Raw genomic sequence first — 22,627 nt, 5'->3', positions numbered from 1 at the left:
GTTTTGTTTAAGGGATTGGTGACTCTGGGTTTTAATGATCGAAAACCTGCTATTGTATTCACACTATGAATATGCAGGCCTTAGCTGAAGGATAAATGGTAACATGTATATATTGCTTCATTTCTAGGGTAAAAGTAGTTCATTCTCCTTAACACTGAGTTAGTGCTTTGGTATTGTTTTTGGGTGTGGGTTGTTAGTTAATTTGGGAGTCTCATTTGCATTTTTAAGTTTATTCTTTATTTATTGGCAAGCATGTTAGTGGCATATTTTTGTTCTCTTCAACTAGCTGCCAAACCTTTTCCTAAAACACTTACAGATATCTTTGTTGTGCCATTGCTGACCAGAGAAATAACTTGGAATCCTATGTGGGTAATTAAGGGGGGTTTTGCACTACAAATTTCAGTGGTTTTTCAGCCTTTAACTATTTTTTTTTTTTGGGTGCAGAATTGCTGTACTCATTGGGTGATACAGTATTTTTGCTAGCTGGAGTTTATTTCTGTTTTTTGTTGTATTAGGACTTAGCAATAATTCAGGTTCTTGTGGAGCTACTTACAAAATTTAGGTAGCTGGGTAATAGGTGAGTTGTGGTTGATTTTTGTGCTTTTCATGCTTAAACAAAAGATGTAGTAAAAAACAGAGCCATGGAAAGCCCATTTAGGTTTGTGTCACCATGGTTGTAAGTTGCACCAGGTTTAAAAGTAGAATCATTGCATAGAATTGTAGAATGGCTTAGGTTGGAAGGGGCCTCAAAGATTATCCAGTTCCAACTTCCTGCCATGGGCTGGTGGTCACCCACCAGATCTGCTTGCCCAGGACCCATCCAACCTGGCCTTGAGCACCTTCAAAGATGGGACATCCACAACTACTTTATGGGTTGTTATTTATTTATTTATTTATTTATTTTTTAATTGAGAGGTCTGTAGAGCCTTACTCGAGGCTTTTTGGATTAAGGTTTAGGTAGCAATAGTGTTTTGCTAGTAGTTTGGGCACAATGAAATGTGAAATTCTTAAAATTTAAGAAAAACCCTTATGTTTTCCAGTCCTTTTTTCTCTTTTGGTTTGTAGGTAGTGGAATTAGAGAGACAACATAGCTTTAAAGAAAGTATGAGTTGCACTGCTAATTGTGGAAGTTTTATGGTTATATAAGGAGATGTGTTGTTTTATGTCAGAAATAGGTTGAAGAATTTTAGAGAAGTAAGATGACAGGATAGATGAGTATATAATTATATACAGGAAGAACTCTCGGCCACATCTTTGAGTAACTGGGGGAGTGAGGCAATAAAAGGAGTCAAAAAAAAAAAAGACAGCAATCCCACCCTCTTAGTGGTTATTTTACTGAAATAGTGTGTTTGCAGATTTCTGCTAAAAAAGGTACATTTGTAAAGGAAATGTAGCTCTTGGTGCTGGAGGAAAACTTCTAAATCTTTTCTTCTGAGAAAACAGTGATAATGAAGTCTTTTTGCTTTTTTGTTTACCAATGGTGTTCTATAATCTACCAGAATGCTTTCAGATTAGTGTTTAATTTTTTATTTTCTAGAATCTTGAAGGATAAAAATAAAAGGGTGAAATATAATAATAAAGTCATTTGGCTGACAAGGATAAGCAAATATTCAATCAGTTGATGGCCCACTGAAGTTGAATCAGTAGGTCTGATACTAATGGCTGAGGGGGCTTTCCACATGATGCTGGAGCTGTTTGCTGTTTGCATGTATGGAGCAGAGCGATTAGTAATAAAACTAGGACAGAAAAAAATAAGGTTACTATTCCTCTACAGTTGTGGGCAAGGAGAATAGTAGATAATTATTTCATTACTTTTTTATATGGTTCAATGTTGTTTGGAGAGGTGACTAGGTAGTTTGCAGTGGCAAAGTATTATGGGCCCCCAAGAAATTGCACAAATTTAATGCTAGATTTACTAAGACAAGGGTAATGAAGAGGAAGCCTAGGGCACTGTTGCAGAAATAGTAAAGGTGAGTTGGATTTTCATCAGATTTTGAAAAAGCAGCTAGAGACATTTTAATGGAGAAAAACTATGCTTAGTAGGCTAAGATGTGAAATGGCAAATAGTAGGAAGAACTGAAAGATGATGAAGTGCATGAACATGGTATCATCAACTGAGAATTCTCCTCTGTTTCACTACACTAAGATACATAGCAGATGGTGAACAGAAGAGTAGAGACAAAAGTGGCTTCAGAGAATGGTAACTGTAAGGCATCATTTATGGAGATGGCAGATGTGAACTGTGATACAGAGGCTACTCTGATGTCCTAGGCTTCTTCACAGTTAGGAGTTTTAATAAAGAGCTTGGCTGGTATAGAGAAAAATATTAAGCAAATAAAGGAGCACCATTTGCATGGAGGTTGTGGATTAGTCATTTGCACTGAACACTGCAAATCTGGGCTAGAGAGGAGAAAGCTAACAAGCTATACTGTTTCACTGTATAGGAAAAATGATTATGATTACTATAAAGTGAATATCAGACAATAGGCAGAAATTTCTCCAATCAGACAGGAATATGTTGGAGATCTTCATTTTTATAAAGAAATACAGTGGATGATTTTTTTTCTCCCAAGATGTTTGTGGGCACTGAAGTGTCTGTGTTACCTTCTTTGTGCCTCCGTTGGTGCCTTTTTAGATGACAAGTCTTTGTTTTCAACTTTAGTATAAACTAATACGATCAACGTTAGCAGCTGATAATTACTTTCATTATAAGGTCTCTGACTTGGCAGTGGCATTAGTTATTGGACGATGATTAATTTAAGGATGTTATTGTGCTTTTAATCTCATTTTTTATTTACTGAGGACAGCACAGTGGTATCGGTTAATTGTGTTTTACAGGGGGCACGTCCTCTTGAAAATGTGAGAGGACTGACACCCTCTGATCCAAGTAATGTGTTATGCTATATAACTGTCAATTAGGGAGGCTGCTTAGGGAAAGATTCATTGAGCTTGTGGTACAGCTCGGAAGCTAAAAATTACTGAAGAAATCTCCTTTGCAGCCTTTCCCTCTCCCATTGCCTACTTTCTCTCACCAGGCCACACTTGGATTTTCAGGCGCTTCAGAGATCCTCCTCTCATTACTGGCTCTCTAATGAGCAACTGCTCCCACTGGCCAGAAAGTTTGGTTCTTTTTCTGTTTCGGAGTTTATAGATTTCTGAATTTAAACATCTATTTAAAAAGACTCAGCTTACTCAGAAGGTAGATTTGTAAATCAAGTTTTATAAAAGAGAAACAAATCAGCTCTTCTGTTTTGTCTCAGTTGATCTGGAGTATTTGCAAATGCAAGATTACAAAAATTTGTTGAAAGAAAAATATTTTAGATAATAAGTCCAGCAGCAGCAAATGATGTGTGCAATCCTTAAGTTAGGATGCAACTTCAAAAGGTCTTCTATGCCATATAAATCACCCTGTTTTTCCAGCCCTAAAACCATTCTTTTTTTACACGGTGAGTTTCTATTATATTTAATTCATTACAAAGGGCTGCCAATTTTCTCATATTTTTTCACTGTTTTTGGCTTAAAGATGTTATGTGTGTTTCGTAATCAAGCCACAGTTTCATTGGGGTTATATTTCACTATTATGTGCTGTCAGGCTGGAGGTGGGAAAACAGCACATAATATGAACCAATTATTTGTTACAAATGTGTTATATGTATTATCTGCTATTGTATTAAATCATAAGCCCAAAATAGAAATATTGAGATCTAGATATATGACAGAATTATATGGAAATATAGCTATGTAGAAATATCACTTCCTTACATTTCTGTTTATATTCATTAATTAGCAAGATCCAAAAGTGGGAGTAGGTGCTGCTGTTCTCACTTTCAGAGAGAGGGATTAGTACATGGCAATGGGAAGCAGTTTGCTACAAGCCAGGGACGGTCCAGCATGGTGTTTGCTTCACTTCATGTGGCAATGTCTGCCTTTCTGCTCTCAAAACAGCTGAGGGTTTTTTCATGCAGTGAAGTGAGGAAGTCTGTAAGAGAGTCTATGGATTCTGAAGATGCCTTTGTGTCATGTTTGTATTTATCCTGGAAGCTCACAGCTAACCAGGACAGGACATATGGGAACTCCTAGGCAGATCAAGGAAAGACAGGGATTTCTGCAGGCAGCCAATGAGTCTGAGATGCATGCAGAAACATAAAACTTCATTGTTCATTCTTATTTATCATTGTTGCTAATGGATGAAATGTGAAACTGAAATATAAAGTGATAGACACATTAGAAGGCTGCAGATAGGTATCAATACTCTCTCATGTGAACAATCTGCTATTTAGTGAGAGATGAAGACCTTGTTCTGACCTGCTCAGAACATACATTTTGCACTGAAACAGAAGTGGGCATATACTCCAGGAAGGCTCTGGATATAAGATGGTCTCTTAATTCCACCAAGGTTAATTTTTGGTTCTAATTTTCTGAAGATCTTTTCCATCTGGATAATTGATAATTGAGACACTGAGGAAGACATCTTGTAAGAGCAAGTTCAAGCAGAGAGGGGGGTCTTTGTCTTTGTCCTCTTACCCCTCTCCCTTTCTGTCACAAGCTAATACAGAGCAGTACAGAGAAAGAAACTCATCTAACATTGTATTTAATAAAAGCCTTATGGGTTTGTCAGGAATAAAAAATTAAAAAAGCATTAGTGAATGAAATGGTTACTTAAAACTATTCTGCTCAAGGATTAGGGCCATCAGAGAAAAGAATGCTAACAGAATGTAACAGTATAGGCAAAATCTGAAAAGAAAATACAGATGAATCTCAAAGACATTAGGGAAATTTCTGATGAGATATTTGGGAAAAACATCTGTAAGTTGCATTGTTTTCTACAGAAAGACTTCCAAAAGAAACATAGAAATGTTCAGGTATGTAACCATAGAGCCTGTCAACATCTGTTGACAAAAAGGCCTTCTAAAATATTTTCAGGAAGTGACCAATTAGAACTTGCTGAATAAATGCTATTTCAGGTTGCTTTTAATTTTAAGACCTGAAACTGCTTTTTACTGGAAAATTTAAAAGAAAAGAATTGGTGTGACATGCTGATAAAATAGGCCGTCAGAACACAACGTGAACGTTTTAAGTGAGTTACTTGCATCTCTTGGATTTTCAGAATAAAACAGAACTGGAAATTGTTTTCAAATTTCAATGATTTTCAGAAAAGAAACAAACAGTGCTGACAGTGACACAGGTCTGCAGTGTAAGAAGGATCCATGCTTTCGCTGAAGCAAAGTTTGACCTGAAGCTTCAGGCCATTTCTACTCTAATTGCTAATTGGCAGTACCACAGGAAGTGAATCAACAAGAAAAATACATATGTTATGCCCTCAGTTCCTTACTTCCACATAAAAAAAATGTGTTTCAGAGTTATGAGGAGTTGAGGAAACTATAAAGAATTCAGAGTGAACAATTTCCAGTCAGAGCAATCCATTAAGAAGTGCTGGAAGCAGGCCACCTTCACACTGCTTGTGAGAGAGGAAAAGGAGATTTTTCAGTGCTGCAATGGTTAAAGGAGGGGGAAAAAAAAAAAAAAAAGGGAAGAAGAAAAAGATCTGTAGGACTGCTGTAGTTCCTGAGATTATTTTTTGAGAGTTGTTTTTCCTGAATTATAGAAAACACGTATTAGACTTTGGGTATGTTTCTTGCTGGCCTTATATTCTTCATGAGATGCTCTTTAATAGCCGTGATGAGGTTGCTACAGTAGTAATACAAGCCAGTAAAGTGAGGAAACAACAACTTTGCTAACCAAGATGCTCCTCCACAAGATGTGAGATTAAGTTAGTTTACTTTTGTGCAAAAATACCTCTTAGAAAACAAAAAACAAACAAAAAAACAGATTAAGAGATAATACTGTTTCTCACAACAAGTGCAATATGTAATGCAAACTTATAGGAGAAGAAAATGATGATGATTTAGAAAGGGGCCAAATTCTTCTAATTATAATCTTTTAGCAGCTTTAGCAGTGACTGGCAGATATACAAAAACAGAGGTGCATTGGATTTTTAGCCTGACAAGGTTGAGCACAACTTGTAAACACCATCTGCAAGATGTCCAAACCATCAGTGTTGCAGAATATGGCCATAGTTCTGCAGTGAAACAGAATCTTGTTTCATCCTCATAAAAGCAGGCAACACTAAATCATTTCTGAATCTAATGAATACACTACAAATAAAAAGCACCTGGCATTTCCCTAGATAAGTGAAAGAATTTTGTGTGCAGCATGATAGTGGCATTTTCATGACAGTTTCAGGCAAACAAAGCAGCTTAACTCGCATCTTGCCCAGAAAATAAATGCCAGGGTTGCCAAGAAATGGTTACTATTGCTAGCAATACAAATGGAAAACAAAATCTATTCTGTGAGATCGGAGATTGTGGTTGTTAAAATATTTATCTGATTTAATGTAATATTCTCAGTTATTGAAATAAAAGTTCTTTAATTTAAGGAGTGGTAGGGAGGAGGAATTGCACTCTCACTATCTCTGGTGTGTGTCTGCCAGGCCCAGATAGAAAGCCGATTTTGTGAACTACATATTTCTCTGCTAACTCATGTTAAATTCTTACATCAAACTTTTTGACCCCCAGCTCCCATATTTATGCCACATGCTTGCTTGTGGTTTTGAGGGCTGTTGCTTACTGATGACTTGTATGGATGATTGACATCAGAAGTTCCCTGTTGCAGTTCATCATTTCAGTGCTGCTTGTATGCTCTGGTTCACATGTCACCAGGTTTTGTCAAAATAACAGATATTTGATAATGGCTGTCCACGTTGTGTGCTGTGATTGATTATCCTCACAGCGTGTTTTTCAACACTCAAGCAATACCATGATGCTATATATTTCAGTTTGCTTATAAGCTCAGAAGATTCCACCAGTCTTGCAGATGTCAAGAATAAGTCATACCGGCGTGGCTGGGATAAGAAACCTTCTAAGGCTTGGTCACGATTAATCCTCTTTGTACATTAGATGGTTTTGTATTTCCTTTGCAGTACTCTGAGCCATGTTTTGAGGTGTAGACTTTCTGCTCACTATAGCTATTTGTATAGAAATGCATCTCCATATGCTTTTCATCCAGAACACTGGTATGTGCTGTTGATAGATCTTGGCAGCTGAGTATGTCAGACCTATCTGAAGAAATATCCTGTGTGCAGGTGACAAAGAAATGGAGTTTGAATATGAAAATTCAACCTACTTGTTTGATTTTTGAAAAACTGATGTTTGCAATATGTATCTATGTATATATACGCATACATAAGGGTAAGGTAAGTATATCTATATGTATATGTATGAGGCCATAAAGAGAAGTATTTTCCAAAATCAGTCCTTTTAAGCATTTGCTGGCAGGACAGGATTGTTTTCACTCGTTTGCAACACAGGCAGCCTTCTGAGCTTGCTGACTTTATTGCCAAATGAGATTCAGTCAACATAGTCAAGAGTACATGTCAAGATTCATCTTCACCTTGAAAAAAGTCACCTCAAACGGGCTAAATCAGTTTGATGCTAGCAATGCCTGTCTCTCTTAATTGACTAAAATGGGAGTCTGCATTGATGAGCTCAGGTGTTTCTAAAATTAGGCAAGATTATTCTCAGCCATATTGCTTACTTTGCTGCAGATTTCTGACTAAAATCCTCCATATGCAACAAAAATGTTAGGTCTAATTCTCTGCCTGTGTAATAGTTTTTTATGTACATGCAAAACCAGTTTTAGAAGTTTTAACTGCTTTTTAAAGCTGAAAGTCCTCATTTGAAAAAAACACAAACTATTTTGAAAGGTAAAAGGTACTACGGGGCTGGGTCCACTGCCTCTCATCACCTCAGCTGCAAAACAAGTATTTAACAGATAATTAGCACAAAATCCACTCCTCTACAGTTCCTAATCATCACTGCTATCGTGGCAATGGCACCGAGTACAGAGGTACTGCCAAGACGACCATTTCTGGACATAGCTGCTTGCCGTGGAATTCAGACTTACTCTACCGGGAGCTTCATGTTGACAGCGTTGAGAAAGCAGTACAGTTAGGCTTGGGGCCCTTCTCTTACTGCAGGTGAGGAACTTTGCCCTGTGACTATAAAACAAAAGGTGGATGGATATATTGTGGGAGCAGATGTGGAAGAGAGAAGGGGCAGGAATATCAAAGCAGCCTTGGAAAATCTGGGCTGGCTTAGCGGCCTGACACAGGGGGTCAAAGTTTCCAGAAGACAAGATCTGGTAGGCGGTATGGATCAACATGTGGTTGTGACAAGAAGCTTAGGTACAATTTAACATTGGAAAATCCTTTTTTTCCTGGGTTTTTTGAATGAGACCTTAAAAAAAAAAAAAATAAATTGCTCAAAAATGACTATCCAAAAGGAGAAAGATGTTAACCACTTAATTTGTGTAATGCATTTATTTCAGATTATATATTGTGGAATTTTTTATATAAAAGAAAATCTTTTAAGAGTGGAAAAAATCAAAACCACCATGTTTCAGTAATCCTGAGCTGGGATGTCAAATTTCTTTCAAAGAAAAATGGCTGCAAAATATAACGTTGGCATTTCAACTTTGATCAAATCACATGTATTATAAACTATGTTCCTGCTCAAGTTTTGTGTTCAGTTTTAATGGAACTTTTTATGGCTTTCTCCTGTCACTTTATGTTCCCCTTGTCTCTGAGTTCTTTATGAGGTCAAAGGATATCCGTAAATAGAATAAATGTTTCTAGTAGAGGCCATCCTAAAGCTGAGAATCTTAGGTACTTCTCCATTAACTACTGTGAAGTTGTTTGTTGATAAGAAGCATGCATGCATGCTCAAAGCAGCTCTTCTTCTCTATCAAAAACAAACTATTACTATTCCCTCTCCTCCCCCTGCCAAATCCAAGTTGGCTTGCTTTCAAAGGCTTGGTATGGATTCAAACACTTAAGTATGAAATGTATGGTGTCCCTGTACACCATGGCAATTTATTGGGCATGTATTTTGTGCTTTGATAAATCCTGATCCCTTCAATTTGCATCATTTAAGCACAGTATTCACTTGCAGATTTCAAATGCAAATAATAAAATGGTATAGGAGCTGATGTGTTAATGTTCTGTAAAGCTGAGAAAAAAGCTTTTCACTTTTTTGTCAGCTTGTTATAATTTCTGGGGATATCTCTGCTGCACTATATAATCTTTCAGATATCTTCTTCAAATAGTCTAATTTAGAAACATTGTCGGTGGAATATGACTCAACCCATGTTGCTTCTTTAGTTCTGAAAATTTGAAAGTGCTTTAATCTTTTTGAATAGCAGTCAGATTAAAAAAAATATATATTGAAGAATCTTAAAATAACAGATAATACTTTTGATAAATCCAACTGGAATCAGAATTACTGTTTATCCAAAGTCCTGAATTATCTTGTCTATTTTTATTGGCCTACTCAAGATCTTTCTGAGCCTTCAAAGTTTTATACTCTTGGAGGACTAAACTGGTCAAATTTTGGGTTACTTGTGCAGCACAAATAAAGGCAATTCTGCTGTACCATGGAGAAATCCTAATGGGATCAATACCAAAGTCGTCTAATATCAGAGTAATAAAAGACTCAATTGATTCTGATATTGCCTTTTGAGGAATGTAATATTTTCTTGAACTAGTCTATCATTTCCTCAGACTGTCTCCAGGGAATATGGACTTGAGTACCTCAAATTAGTTTTTGCTATCTATTCTTGGTATGGATTTTCTATGAATCTACCCGTGGTGGAATTTCCTCACTTAAAAAAAAAATAATCTAACAGAGGAATCTCTCCCATGGGATTCAGTCCTGAAAATAGCTCAGCTGATATCTGTTGAAGCACTGTATTTAAACCGAGTGAACATGCTCATGCATCTGAATACTTGCAGGAAAACTCTACAGATATTTAGTCATGTTTCTGCATTTTAGGTCCTAATGAGCTTCATTTTTTTGCTAGCTTTAAGCATAAAGATCCCTACTAAGAAGTTACTCACCCATTTAGATGCTAGCAGTTTCTTCAGTGCTTTCTTAGATGGCTCCAAACCTAACAATCCTATCAGTCTTCTTTTCTGCATAGTGCAATAGGAAAAAACAGAGAACATCTGGGAAGCTTGGGATAACAGTATCATTAATGCATTTAATTTATTCTCCCATGAATTCATTAGAAATCCAGATGAAGATGAGAAGCCGTGGTGTTACATCATGAAGGACAACAGTTTGTCTTGGGAATACTGTAACATTACGTCCTGTGGTATGTTAAAGGACTGCTAAAATCCATCGTATGAATTAATGAAGAAAGATTTATTGACACTAGAAAAAGTTTTCACTGTATTGTTTTGAATGTTCTACTGTTCCCAGGAATACTGAATGTTTTAGTGTTCACAGTAAATCAAGTGGCAATAAGCTTATTTTGCTTTTTTTTTTTTTTTGGAGTTGTGATATGACTGGTGATTTTTGTCATGCAATATTGTATATCAGCAGTGTCATACTACTGCTTTCCACTACAGTCATTCCAATATGAACAGAATTTCTGCTGAAGCGTGAAAGGCATCAGAAATAAATAATGCTTTTTAACAAATTGTGAAGCAGGCTCAGGAGATGAGTGGCCCCTGTGAGCAAATAGAGGACTGGAGTCATATGACACAGTATGCAAGTCTGAAAACTAAAGATAGTGTTCCTCCTCTGAATTAATATTAAACTGTTGTTTGTATTAAAGCTGGCCCTTAGAATAGAGCTTTAATTTGAAAAGTCAATCATATGGTCCTTCTATTCTCCATTTATGGTTCTAGTACGTTTGATTGATGACATTAGCACAAGCATACTAGTCGTTGCTGCTGGAATGGCCAAGCTCAGTCCAGAATCCAAACACGATGACATGTTCCTAAGAAACATATGATGTGCAGTCTGATGCCATTTACCTTTATATCTTAGCAAGCAGGGAAAGGAGGCCACCAGTTCTGGAAGATATTGACACTTTTGCAGTTCCCAGAAGGCCATGTGGGAGAAGGCACAAAAAAAGAAGTTTTGTGAGACCTAGGATTATTGGAGGATCTTCATCTTTGCCTGGATCTCATCCCTGGACAGCAGCTATATATATTGGAGAGAGTTTCTGCGCTGGGACTCTTATTCAGACTTGCTGGGTTGTGTCAGCAGCACACTGCTTTGCTAACAGGTAAACTCACAGCCACAGGTGTGACAGTAGGTCCCCTCCTCTCTGGCACTGTGTTCTTGTGAGTCACAACAAACCTGAATTGAAACAAGCAAGAAGGAAGGTGAGATTACAAAATGGTGAATTTTTCAAATGATGTTGCTGGTAATCTGAGTGCAGCACATGAGCTTACAAATGGCATATAGCCCAGTTTTACTTAAGGAGACTCAAAGATGCTAAATGGGCCAACAAAAGGAGTAAGGTGTGCTGGGTGTCAGAATGTCAGGACATGGAACGAGAGCTTGCATGTGCAGGTATCTGCAGAGAGTCATTAAGTGTTTCTTTTCTCAGCTGCCTTTTTGCAAGTGTGTCTGCTTTGAGGTGTAACAGAGATGACTACGTTCACTGCTATGTTTTTGTTCAAAAAGGTTGAAGGAGTCAAGTGGTGATTTAAAAAAAAAATTTTTTTTTTTGGCCTCCAGCTGCAGGTCACCAGGGAAATTATTGTCAATAGGATGGCCTTACTTTATTCTAAATACTTAATTTTCCACAAATGCTGAACACTTTTTCTGATTTCAGTTTGATCATGTAGATGGTAAAAATATTACATCATTTCATACAAATTGTTCCTTTGCATAGTAAAGGAGCCAAGAGAAACAGCAAACCTCATGCCAGAATGCATACGCTGATAGCTTGTAGACCTAATAATACTGCTGTGAATGCTGTACTGAAGCATTTGGAGCTCGAGCCACAACGCATTTGTTTTTCAAATGTTGTGAAATAGCTACTAACTTTGGCAGCTATTCAGGACATTTCCACCCACTTCCAGCTGGTGGTTTGTTACATACAGATTTTCCATAATGACTGCATTGTAATTTGCACTGTTCTGTATGTTTAGTACTTCTAAGTTAGCCACAATTTCAACTGCTTTCCACTAGGCGACAATAGATCCTTGTGGAGCTTACTTGGTAGCTTTTTTTCTTTTCCTGTTTTGCAGCCTCTCCCTTTTTATTTCTTCTCCTCAATGAATCATCTGAATGTCACAATGAAACTATTTAGTGCTTTTAAAATCTTTTTAAAATACTATCCTGGGAAATGAGCTTCCACTCTGTTTCATGTTCTCAAAATCTGATTTTCGAAGAGACTAGTTTACTTCCACAAGGGTGTTGAGAAAATCCTGGCCTTGCATATTGATTGAAGAATATATATATATATATATTTTTTCTTGCTTTCCAGCTTCAAAAAAGTAGACTTTAAGGTTTTTTAACCATGCACATAGTAATTATTACTGCCTATTCTCTGTGCTTCAGTTAGTCAGACTATCTCTCCAGCATGTACACTGCTGTTTATTATTGCTTTGTGCTCAGTATCAGAGCAGAATTCGCTCTGATATCTGATGGCCATCAGTGATGCACAGGATCACAGCTGGGGAAACTTTGTAATGGTACTGACCACTCTGGATCTGTGCATGATGCATGATAGGTTCCTTTGCTCCTGCACAGGATAACTACACATCTGAGCTCTTCCATGTTAAGGGTGCTCAGTAGCTCAACTGATTGTAGACTTAGGTGAGTGCAAATCAAGTTGGGTTTTAAAGCAAAAATGAAATTTTAATTCTACTGCTTTCAAAGCTAGAGAAGTTATTGTCTTTCTAAACTCTTCCTGATTATTCCCATGTTTCCCTTTCTTTCCAACTCTGTCTTCTCTTATGAGGACAGGCTGAACTGGGATTGTTCACACTGGAGGAGAGTCTGGATCCAGAGAGACCTCATAGTGTCCTTCCAGAACCTAAAAAGGGCCTACAGGACATCTGGAGAGGGACTTTTTATCAAGGAGTGTAGTGATAAGACAAGGGGTAATGGTTTTTAACTAAAAGATTAGATATTCAAAAGAAATTGTTCAATATGAGGGTTGTGAGACACTGGTACAGCTGCCCAGCAAAGCTGCCAATGTCCCATCCCTGGAAGTATTCAAGGCCAGGCTGGATGAGGCCTGGGGCAACCTGATCTAATAGGAAATGTCCCTGCCCATGGCTGGGGATTGGAACTAGATGATCTTTAGTGTCTCTTTTAACCCAATGATTTGGTGATTCTGTGGGTGTGATTCTGTCAAGAAGGAACAGCCTTTAACTAGGTTAACAATGGCCCATAGAGCATGGAACTCACTATAACTTTAGTCAGCTTTCTCCTAGCCCACAGTAGAAGACTGGGAGACAGGTCAAGGCATTATGAGAGGGTGAATAATGGGCATGCTGGCAATCTGAATTTATTAACAGTTCATGGTACATGGCCATTGGAAGCTGGTTTTCATTTGTGTTTCTAAATATAGAATTGTTTGTTCTCTCTTTTGTATTACAGTCCTCAAAAATCCTCTATTAAAGTTGTTCTTGGTCAGCACTTCTTTAATAGAACAACCGATGTAACACAAACATTTGAAATAGAGAAATACATCTTATATCCTCAGTATTCAGTGTTCAGACCTACTGAACATGATATTGGTGAGTATTTTTCTTGTAATTTTATTTCCTGTTTAGCTGACTTCCAAGTTTAGCTCATGTGTTGAAAACTGCTTTCTTAGGAGAAAAATAATAGACATTAAGAGAGAACCTTTTGAGAACAGAGGGTTCTTATCTCTAGCAGGGAAATAAGAGCATCTGAAAGCTAGACAAATTCAGATAAGAAATAAATTGCAAATTTTAAATAATTATGGTAATTAGCCTTCGGAGCAATTTACCTTGACGTATGGCAGATTCATCATCACTTCAAGTCTTCATGTGATTATGCATTTTATTTCAACCATACCAGAAACTGTGGGCTTGATGCAGGAATTACTTGGTAAAATTTTATTGTCTGTATTGTATAGAGCATCTGACTAGATGAATATAATAGCCCTATCTGCTCTGAAAAATCAATGTTACTAAGAATCATTCTTTACACTAAGGAGAGAAATTTGAAAATCAGCTGTCTTAGCAGTCAAAAGTTAAATGCCCTTCTGATTGACCTTATAATATTACTCAGAATGACAGTGGAAGAGAAACTTGCTTATTACTTTCTAATCTGCTTTTATGGAAGTTGGCATATCTCCCTGGGGCATGAAGCTGTGTGAGCACTTTGTCTATGAAACTATTTAATAGTCTGGCATCAGGGATAACTTAGGTCAGGAATGTACTGGCTTTTTTGCTCCCAGATGGTGAATATTTTCCACTGTGTAGCAAAAAGCATTTAGATTCAGTGGGATTCAGTGTCAGTGGGAACTCTGTCAGAGCGTACCAAAAGATGAACTTGTGGGGCATTGCTCAGCTCTGAAATATCCTGGTGTAAATCACAGTTTATACTTTGGGGTTTCCAAATTTTTTTGGATTACTCTGAAATTTGGCATGCATCACGTGTGCAGTGTCCAAATTTAGGGTCATCTGGAGAAGGAGTTCCTAAGATGTGCCCCACTGCAAACAAACAAGCAGGCAGAAACTTGGGGGAAAGTCTTGTGGGCACACTCGGTGTTACCAGTGATTTCTGTTGATGCAGCAGCAGACTTATTTGGTGCTGAAAATGCATTTTGTAAGTAAACAAGTTACTACATGAATATTTGATGGAAAGTATGGGGGATTTAGATACAGGCAGAAATGGTGGTGGAGAAGAGGAAGGTGAGGAAGACAAGCTGCTTAATATTGGAGCAATCTTTGTGGGCTTCTTGGCCTGTGAGATACTGTTATGTATTCCACAAAAGCCAAAAGTAGTAGTCTGTAGAGAAATGAGAATATCCAGGGATAAACCTGCAGCTTCTGAAAGCTGTGATATGAAATTTAAATAGGTATAGCCACAGTACCTCAGCTCTATTCTCTTTGAGTGGTGTGCTCAAACCCAGTACGCTGCCCTTGTTACACCAAACACAACCTCAGTTTATGGCTCATCATGAAAGTTTTGCTACAGGAAAAGCAAAGTTTCTGCTACTTTTGGCATCCACTTTCACTGTTGAACTCACAGTGCTGCACAGCTTCGTATTTATGCTGTTTTCAGCCTCATGAGGAGAGAGAAAAAGTTGTGTAGGCTGTGTAATTCTCAGCAGCTTTCAGAAGCTTGGTTTTGAAATAGCCTAATTTTCTAGTCCTTAGTTTTCCAAAATTTGAATTTTGCTGAACTCAGTGATAACAAAGAGCATGAAATACATCAGCTCTTGCAGTAATTAATTTTTTGAAAGTCAAAATGGAATTAGGCAGGTGGCCAGACTTTCAGAAGCAGCGAGTGCTTGCACATCCCACTTACTTCAGCTGAAAGTTGTGGATATGTCACTGTTATTTAACTTTAGGGTGGGAGGAGACATGTATTTTCTGTCTTCCCCCTTCTCTACAAAAGCACTGAAGAAAAATCTGCTCAGTGAGCGCAGCATAAAATAAATATTCCCACAAGAGGAGTAGGTGAATATTTCAGCATTCAATTTAATGTGAAATCAGGTGCTGTTGAGATGAGTCTGTCTGTCTTTGATTGAAATATCTTAATTAAGAGAGGCTTAGGGGATAATTAAAGTTGTATCTGAGACCCACTGCTGCCAATCCTATAAAAAAAAGGGAACAGGCACTTTATTCCTACTGTATTTTCTATTCTGCAGCCTTGATTAAGCTGAAGAAGAATGGCCAACGCTGTGCTGTCAAGTCCCAGTTTGTTCAGCCCATCTGCCTGCCAGAAAGTAACACCGTTTTCCCCGATCAGTTCAAGTGTCAGATTTCTGGATGGGGGCATAAGCATGAAAGTAAGTGAAATGACAGAGGTGATATTTGTGGAAAACATTGATGAAAACTAAGCAAAATGCTCAAGGATATGTTGCACAGCTGGTAGTAAAATATTCTCCAAGGGACTTCTGATTGGATTACCTACCTTTGGATTTGTGTATCATTTACATCTGAAATAGTCATCCCAAGCCTTCCTTATAGTCCCTGAAATTCAGTGAGTGGTTCACGTGAACAAGAAATTAGGGGAGTGAGTGGAGCCTGGAGCAAGTAGCTTAGCTGTAGGTGCCAAGAACTGTTAAGTGATTCCTACTCCACGTTTCTCAAGGTAGATATAAAGACTGCAAACCAAACACAGTCAGTTTAGTGGTCTGTGATGGAGGCAATCTTTAGCTTCACCATGCAGGAAACCTTGAAAGTGTCTACTGGAAAAGGCTGGAGGGGCTTTGGGCTAGGAAGTGCTTACATTCAGTTTAAGAAAGGCAAGAAGGAAATGCTTCATCTTTTTCTCATCCTTTGAGATAAGGAATTTCAGGATTGTGAGATATGGTCATGCTGCCTTGGTGAGGAGATAGCAGAGATTTATATAGATAGGGGAAGGATGGGGGGGACCCGGCCTCCTCATATTCATTAGAAACTCAGTATGAGCAAAGGTTGTACTAATCTAACTGTGTGATTTAAAGACAAAAAGATTTTCTACAGCCTTTAATAAATTTATGATTTAAAATCACGCCAGGAAAGAGGAAATGACAAGAGTGCTGACAAAGTGTTCCCAGAACCCTGGGAAAGGAGAAAACCCAAAGTGAATTGATGCTTGGGCATGAAATTCTGCTATTCTAGTAGATGTGGACTCTGACTGCAGAATTAGAGAATGATCTGATCACTAAGAACAATTGCTATCTTTTGAAGAGATCCATAACATGACATGCGTTGTTTGTTTATATGTTGTATCTATCTTGTGTTGAGTTTCCATGTTATGCTATTTGCATTTTTTTAAAATTACTTTTTTTCTCTCTGGGAATTTTTTAAAGATATAACTGGTTATTCAGATGTACTGCAAGAAACACTGATTCCAATTATTCCTGAGGAGAAGTGCAGAAGCCCTGAAATTTATGGAACAGAAATCAGTGAGAATATGTTCTGTGCTGGCTACTTTGACAGCAAATCTGATGCTTGTCAGGTAATGTTGTGAGTCATCTCTAGACAAGGAATATAAATGTGTATAATTAGAAGAAATGTTACAGTGCTCACTTTTGACATTACAGTCATCCTAAAGAAAAGAAAGTTTCAAAAAAAAAAAAAAGCATTTATGTGACTGCACTATTTGTTCCTATGTTATTTTTTTTAACCTGTTAATGTCAATTAAATTTTACAAAGGACCAAAACAAAACAAAACAAAAAAAACAAAAAAACCAACCCAACAACAACAACAACCCTTCAGGGTGTTATATTTCTCTTACCTTCATAAAAGCCAACGCTACACAATAGAGGGAAGCTGCCTGAGCTGCTGGCTGGGTGAGATGGTACTGTGATGGCAGGGACTTGCTGGCCAGCTGGCAGATAAGCCAAACCATCAAGCTGCTGCCTCTCTATAAGAGGAAATAAGAATACTTGTATAGGAGGTGGGGAATAGTGGTGGATTTGGAGGAGAAAAGATTTGAGGTTATTACAATAGATAGGTTTTAAAGGTGTAGGGTAACAGTCCAATAGAAAAAGTTTCATGACTTCCATTCTTAATGGAAGAACTTCAAATTCTTACTATATTTTGTCTCTTTTTGAGTTATGTTACACCGTGGCCCTTGAATAAAGGGTATGGAGTTCCTGTGTGACAAATGAGACGTGTGTGAAACTAAGGTTCAGGTTATTTCTTAGATAAACCTTCAGATTTTATCTTCAATTCATTTTGATGGGGTTATGCTCTGTTAGGATAATTTTTAGCAACAGGCAGCACATAGCTGATACTTGGCAATGACAGTCTGTGAAGCAAAGAATATCATGTATACTGCTTACTGGAACTGCTATAGAGATCATTAACATGTTCAAAGAGAAAGAAGAAAATGGAGGGATGAAAAAAAAAAAAACAAAAACAAATGGTCAGAAGAGAGCTGCATAGTCTGAGAAACAACAGTGCATTGATACCAAAGTTACAGTCACTGAGATGAGATGTGCAGACATAAGCAAGGTTCTGAGAGAGTAAATTAATCTCAGGTGCAAAACTTCATTTATCACTGAGATCTTATAAAGGCAACACAATTTTCCTTCCAACTTTGCTCTGAAAATAATTTTCTCTTTAAAACAGGAAAAAATTTCTTTCTACTTACATTTAAACATTGATTTACTCTACTTACATTTTTTTTTCCCCAATGATTTTCTGTCAAATTAAATAATCTTTCCTCACTTTTAATGCAGGGAGATTCTGGTGGACCTCTGGCCTGTGAGAATAATGAAATCTCTTACCTTTATGGAGTCATCAGCTGGGGAGATGGCTGTGGCAGAGTCAACAAGCCTGGAGTATATACAAGAGTAACAAACTATGTAAATTGGATTAATGAGAGGATAGCCCCTCGAAAAACTAGCTGAACATTTAACTATGATATCATTTCAAGTAGGGTCCAGGAGCCTTTCAGTTTCATTAAAGTGACATAACTATTTTATTATAAGTTAGTATGAAAATTATTGTGGTAATTCTTAGAAATTCCAAACCAGACCACTAAAAATAGCCCTCATCCCTCTGATATCAGTAACTCTGAGCTGCAGTTTTAGAGCTGTGGATAGCTCAACATGTGAGACTGTCTTTATTTGTCTTAATAAAGCTAACATGTCAAGATTAAGTGTACTGACATCTACAACTGTTTGTCTTTTGGTGGATTACATGACAATAAGTATTTAGAAGTTTCTGGCGGAGTTGTCATCCCCTAAAACAACCTGTAACAATGTTGCCCTTGTATTTTCAGACGTTAACAAAATAAAAAGGACGAAGCCAAAAAGAAAATTATCTTTGCTTCAGAAGTCGTTTCGTTAAAGTTCAGGCTGAAAGATGTCAGCAGAGTAATATAGGCTCCTCAGCCAGCTACAGTAAACTACTTCTGGGAAGAAAACAGAGAATTTAGGGTTTGATTCAAAACATGCAAGCATATTTTTATGTTGCAATAGAGATAGAAATGTGCTTCAGAGCTCTGCTTAACTTGATGTGCAATTTTCCAGCAAAGTTAATGCAACACCTGCTGAAAGCACAAAGCTTATTGCTGAAAAAATGTTAAAGTTGATAGATAATATTGTTCAACACAGTAAGGCCATTAAGATGATCAGAGGGCTGGAGCACCTCTCCTATAAAGAAAGGTTGAGAGAACTGGGATTGTTTTAGCTTGGAGAAGAGAAGGCTCCGGGGAGACCTCACTGTGGTCTTCCAGTACTTGAAGGGAGCCTATAAACAGGAGGAGAAATGGCTGTTTACAAGGGTGGATAGTGATAGGACAAGGGGGAATGGTTTTAAACCGAGACAGGAGAGGTTTAGGTCAGATATTAGGAGGAAGCTTTTCACACAGAGGGTGGTGACACACTGGAACAGGTTGCCCAAGGAGGTTGTGGATGCCCCATGCCTGGAGGCATTCAAGGCCAGGCTGGATGTGGCTCTGGGCAGCCTGGTCTGCTGGTTGGTGACCCTGCACATAGACCCTCTCTCTCTTACTGTGTTCTGTATGTAGTTACAACTATACCTTTGAATGGTTGTGTAGGCTTTTATAAGTTGAGAGCTGGTAGTAAAAGAAGCAGTGCTTCTCTGTGCCAAGAAGCACCTCAAAAGCTCTGCAGAAGAATCACTTTCAGCTGGTGGTCCTCCCAGTTTCATACAAGTGTCATGCAAAATTTCCCATAGACAGGTGTATGAGTGGAAAAAATAAAACCTGAGTCACAAAGCATGGATAAGATTCTCAGTTGTAAATACTGTGAACACTAAGATGAAAGTCCCGGGTTCCTGATTCCAAAACAGTCTGAAGACTATTATCGTCTGAGTTTGCCTTTCTGACCATTTGCAGTATGAGTCTGGCTTGCTTAACGTTGTGAAATGAATGTGACTGTTTAACAAGACTAACTGTACCTACTGATGAAGGACAAGTACTAAATCAGCTTGAAGGAACTATTTACTTTTGTTTGGAAGTGATTCATTTGGAAGAGATTCCAACACAAAGTTTATGCTGTTTTGAACATCTATGCCTGTTCTGTGACTTTCTGTTTTCACTTTTAAATTGATATCCATCCACACTACTCAAGATTTTAATCTGGTAATTTTGTGTCGTATGTATTCTCTATCTTCTCTTGCTATAAAGATGGTGGCTGTTCAGTAAGAAAGGTATAGAATGGTGTTTCGAACAATTTGTGCAGAGATTTTTAACTCTCTTGTTTTCAAAATGCACGCTGTTTCTAGAAGTATGTAGCAAAGTTAGTATAATCAGTAATTTATAATTCTTAAAAGCACATAGACTGTTTCACTTGCAAACTTTCTATTTCCTGCACTTACTAGCTTAAATGATAAATCTTCATTGAATTGTCATACTTGAATTCACTACACTGAATCTGTGCCTTTCCTTCCCTCCTTCCCTCCTTCCCTCCTTCCCTCTTTCCCTCTTTCCCTCCTTCCCTCCTTCCCTCCTTCCCTTCTTCTTTCCTTCTTTCCTTCTTTCCTTCTTTCCTTCTTTCCTTCTTTCCTTCTTTCCTTCTTTCCTTCTTTCCTTCTTTCCTTCTTCCTCTTTTTTTGGCATTGCATTGATTTGATGGTGATGTCATGATCTGATGCTCTGCTATGTTGAATAGCACTGCATTAAATCCACAGTCTCAGACTGGGGTGGCAAGCAAACGCCCAGGGTTAGTAAAAGATCTGTGCCTTAGCTCTCACAACTCTGGGAACACTGGTCACATCCTTACGGGCACTCCAGCACCTCCTGTCTTTCTCTCGAGCATTTCCCAGTGGAAATATTTCCCCTATTCTGTCCAGCTCTATTTGAGTGTTCATCGCTTGTGTTAAAATGAAATAGAGTTAAAATTTACCAGGAAAGTTTCTTTGATGTTTTTCCCTAGCATTTAACTTGAAATAGGATTAGAATGCAAAACCAGTTGAATAATCACGTCCCCAATTCATTACGACACACACTTAAGGATGGTTTTATTAAATTACAGGTTATTCCATGCAAACTGACCGATTCAAAGAGAAGAAATAAAAGCAAACATCTAAAAAAACTCTTCTATTGTGCTATTGAAAGAAAAATGTGCTGTGCTGCTGTTGGGAAAAAAAAAGAAAAAAAAGCTGGAGGGCTAATTAGCATCAAATAAGACGCAATAGGAGTATTTTTAGAATAATGGACTCTAATTAGTCCATTTCTCATTGAAATGAATTTAAAGACATAATTAACACATTCTATTAATTGTAGCAGCTTCGTTAGGGGTAAGTGGGCTGTTATCTCATGGCAGTTGCATTGCAAAGGAAAAAAAAAAAAAGAAGTGTTTTTATTAGAGGTGGGGTATGACTTTGAGAGCCAAGGGAAGAGGTAATCATACTTTGAAAGAGGAGTGGAGAAGGCAAGGATCCAGCAAGGGAGACTTTGCTGTGGTCTTCCAGTACTTGAAGGGAGTTCATAAACAGGAGGGAAACAGAGTTTGTACATGCTCTGACAGCGACAGGACAAGCAAGGGTGGCTTTAAACTAAAAGATGGGAAATTTAGGAAGAAATTCTTTACTCAGAGGGTGGTCGGGCACGGCACAGGCTGCCCAGAGAGCTGTAGGCACTCCATTCCTGGAGGTGCTCGAGGCCGGGTCGGGTGGGCTCTGGGCAGCCTGAGCTGGTGGGGGGACCCAGCCCACGGCAGAGGATGAGGACGGATGGGCTTTAAGACCCTTGCAAGTCAGACCATTGCGTGACTCCATGAATTCTGGCCGTCGGGCAGCGGTGATCCGCTCCGGGCTTTCGCTCCGGCCCCGGGCGCTGGAGGAGCCCGGCTGCCCGCAAAGCTCGGCGCCTCCAGGGGTCGCGGCCGGAGCAGATCGGCGGAGGCGGCCCTCGTCGGGCTGTGGGTGCTCCGCTTCGCACCTGCCTGTAGTTAAACCCCGAAGAAGCGATAAAATAAAAACAAGCACAAACTCTACAAAGCAATAAAATACACTAATACAGAAACAGCGGGGGGCTTTCTAACAACCCCTCAGTCAGAGCCGGCCCGGCCCCTGCACGGCGGGGCGGGGGGCGCCGGGAGGGCCGGGCAGCGCTGGCCGCTCGCCCGCCGCGCTCGCGGTGCCTCAGCGGGGACCTACTAAAGCTATTTTGAAAGTGACCCCTCGGCCAGAGCGCGGGGAGGGAGCAGCGAGCCGGGCGCAGCTGTCCGGAATCATGACTGAAGATGACGGATTCCGTGGTGGTGGAGGGTCACGTCAAGTTGAGAGATGGAAAAAAGGTCCGAGCTAGCCTGCGCCCTTTCGGTTCGGCTACGCGGCAGGCACGGGCCGGGGGTCTCCGACCGTCGCCCCCTCCTCGCGAGAGGAATAGAGCCCTGTCTGCCCGGCCCTGGCTAACCCTGTCCTTTTGCCTCTCGTTGCAGTGGAAGAGTAGGTGGCTGGTGCTGCGCAAGCCCTCCCCGGTGGCAGGTAAGAACGGAACGGGGCGGAGGGGACCCCGTGCCTGGGAGTGAAGGGGAGGAAAGGGACGGAGGCCGGCGGCCGAGGGCCTCTCCTCCGCCCGCCGAAGGGTGCGGGGCACGGGGAAAGGGAGAAAAGCTCTTTACGGGGCACCCCGTCGGGTGCGCTGCTGCAGGGGG

General features: G+C 39.1%; 2 protein-coding genes across 5 annotated transcripts in view; both read left to right on the top strand.

Moving 5' to 3' along the window:
- The window catches only part of HGFAC (HGF activator), a 39,274-nt gene extending 20,453 nt beyond the window's left edge, over positions 1 to 18,821 (top strand). Inside the window, exons 8-14 of the mRNA XM_019615003.3 lie at positions 7,861 to 8,035; positions 10,124 to 10,209; positions 10,890 to 11,130; positions 13,464 to 13,603; positions 15,712 to 15,852; positions 16,861 to 17,009; positions 18,239 to 18,821. Of these exons, the coding sequence (XP_019470548.2) occupies positions 7,861 to 8,035; positions 10,124 to 10,209; positions 10,890 to 11,130; positions 13,464 to 13,603; positions 15,712 to 15,852; positions 16,861 to 17,009; positions 18,239 to 18,409 (1,103 nt within the window). The 3' untranslated portion in view covers positions 18,410 to 18,821. The remainder of the gene's footprint in view (positions 1 to 7,860; positions 8,036 to 10,123; positions 10,210 to 10,889; positions 11,131 to 13,463; positions 13,604 to 15,711; positions 15,853 to 16,860; positions 17,010 to 18,238) is intronic.
- A 2,580-nt stretch (positions 18,822 to 21,401) lies between these two features.
- The window catches only part of DOK7 (docking protein 7), a 67,097-nt gene continuing 65,871 nt past the window's right edge, over positions 21,402 to 22,627 (top strand). Inside the window, exons 1-2 of one of the 4 annotated variants that reach the window (XM_085223553.1) lie at positions 21,402 to 22,267; positions 22,412 to 22,457. In XM_085223553.1, the coding sequence (XP_085079679.1) occupies positions 22,214 to 22,267; positions 22,412 to 22,457 (100 nt within the window). In that variant the 5' untranslated portion in view covers positions 21,402 to 22,213. Of the gene's footprint in view, positions 22,458 to 22,627 lie in introns of all 4 variants that reach the window. The other 3 variants (XM_085223551.1, XM_085223552.1, XM_085223550.1) reach the window with 3 other exon arrangements.

Source organism: Meleagris gallopavo, chromosome 4, assembly GCF_905368555.1.
Source record: "Meleagris gallopavo chromosome 4, MGAL_WU_HG_1.1, whole genome shotgun sequence".
In the NCBI taxonomy this organism is placed as follows: Eukaryota; Metazoa; Chordata; class Aves; order Galliformes; family Phasianidae; genus Meleagris; species Meleagris gallopavo.
The sequence above is the reverse complement of the archived record's forward strand: the minus strand, read 5'-3'. Positions and strand labels throughout refer to the sequence as shown.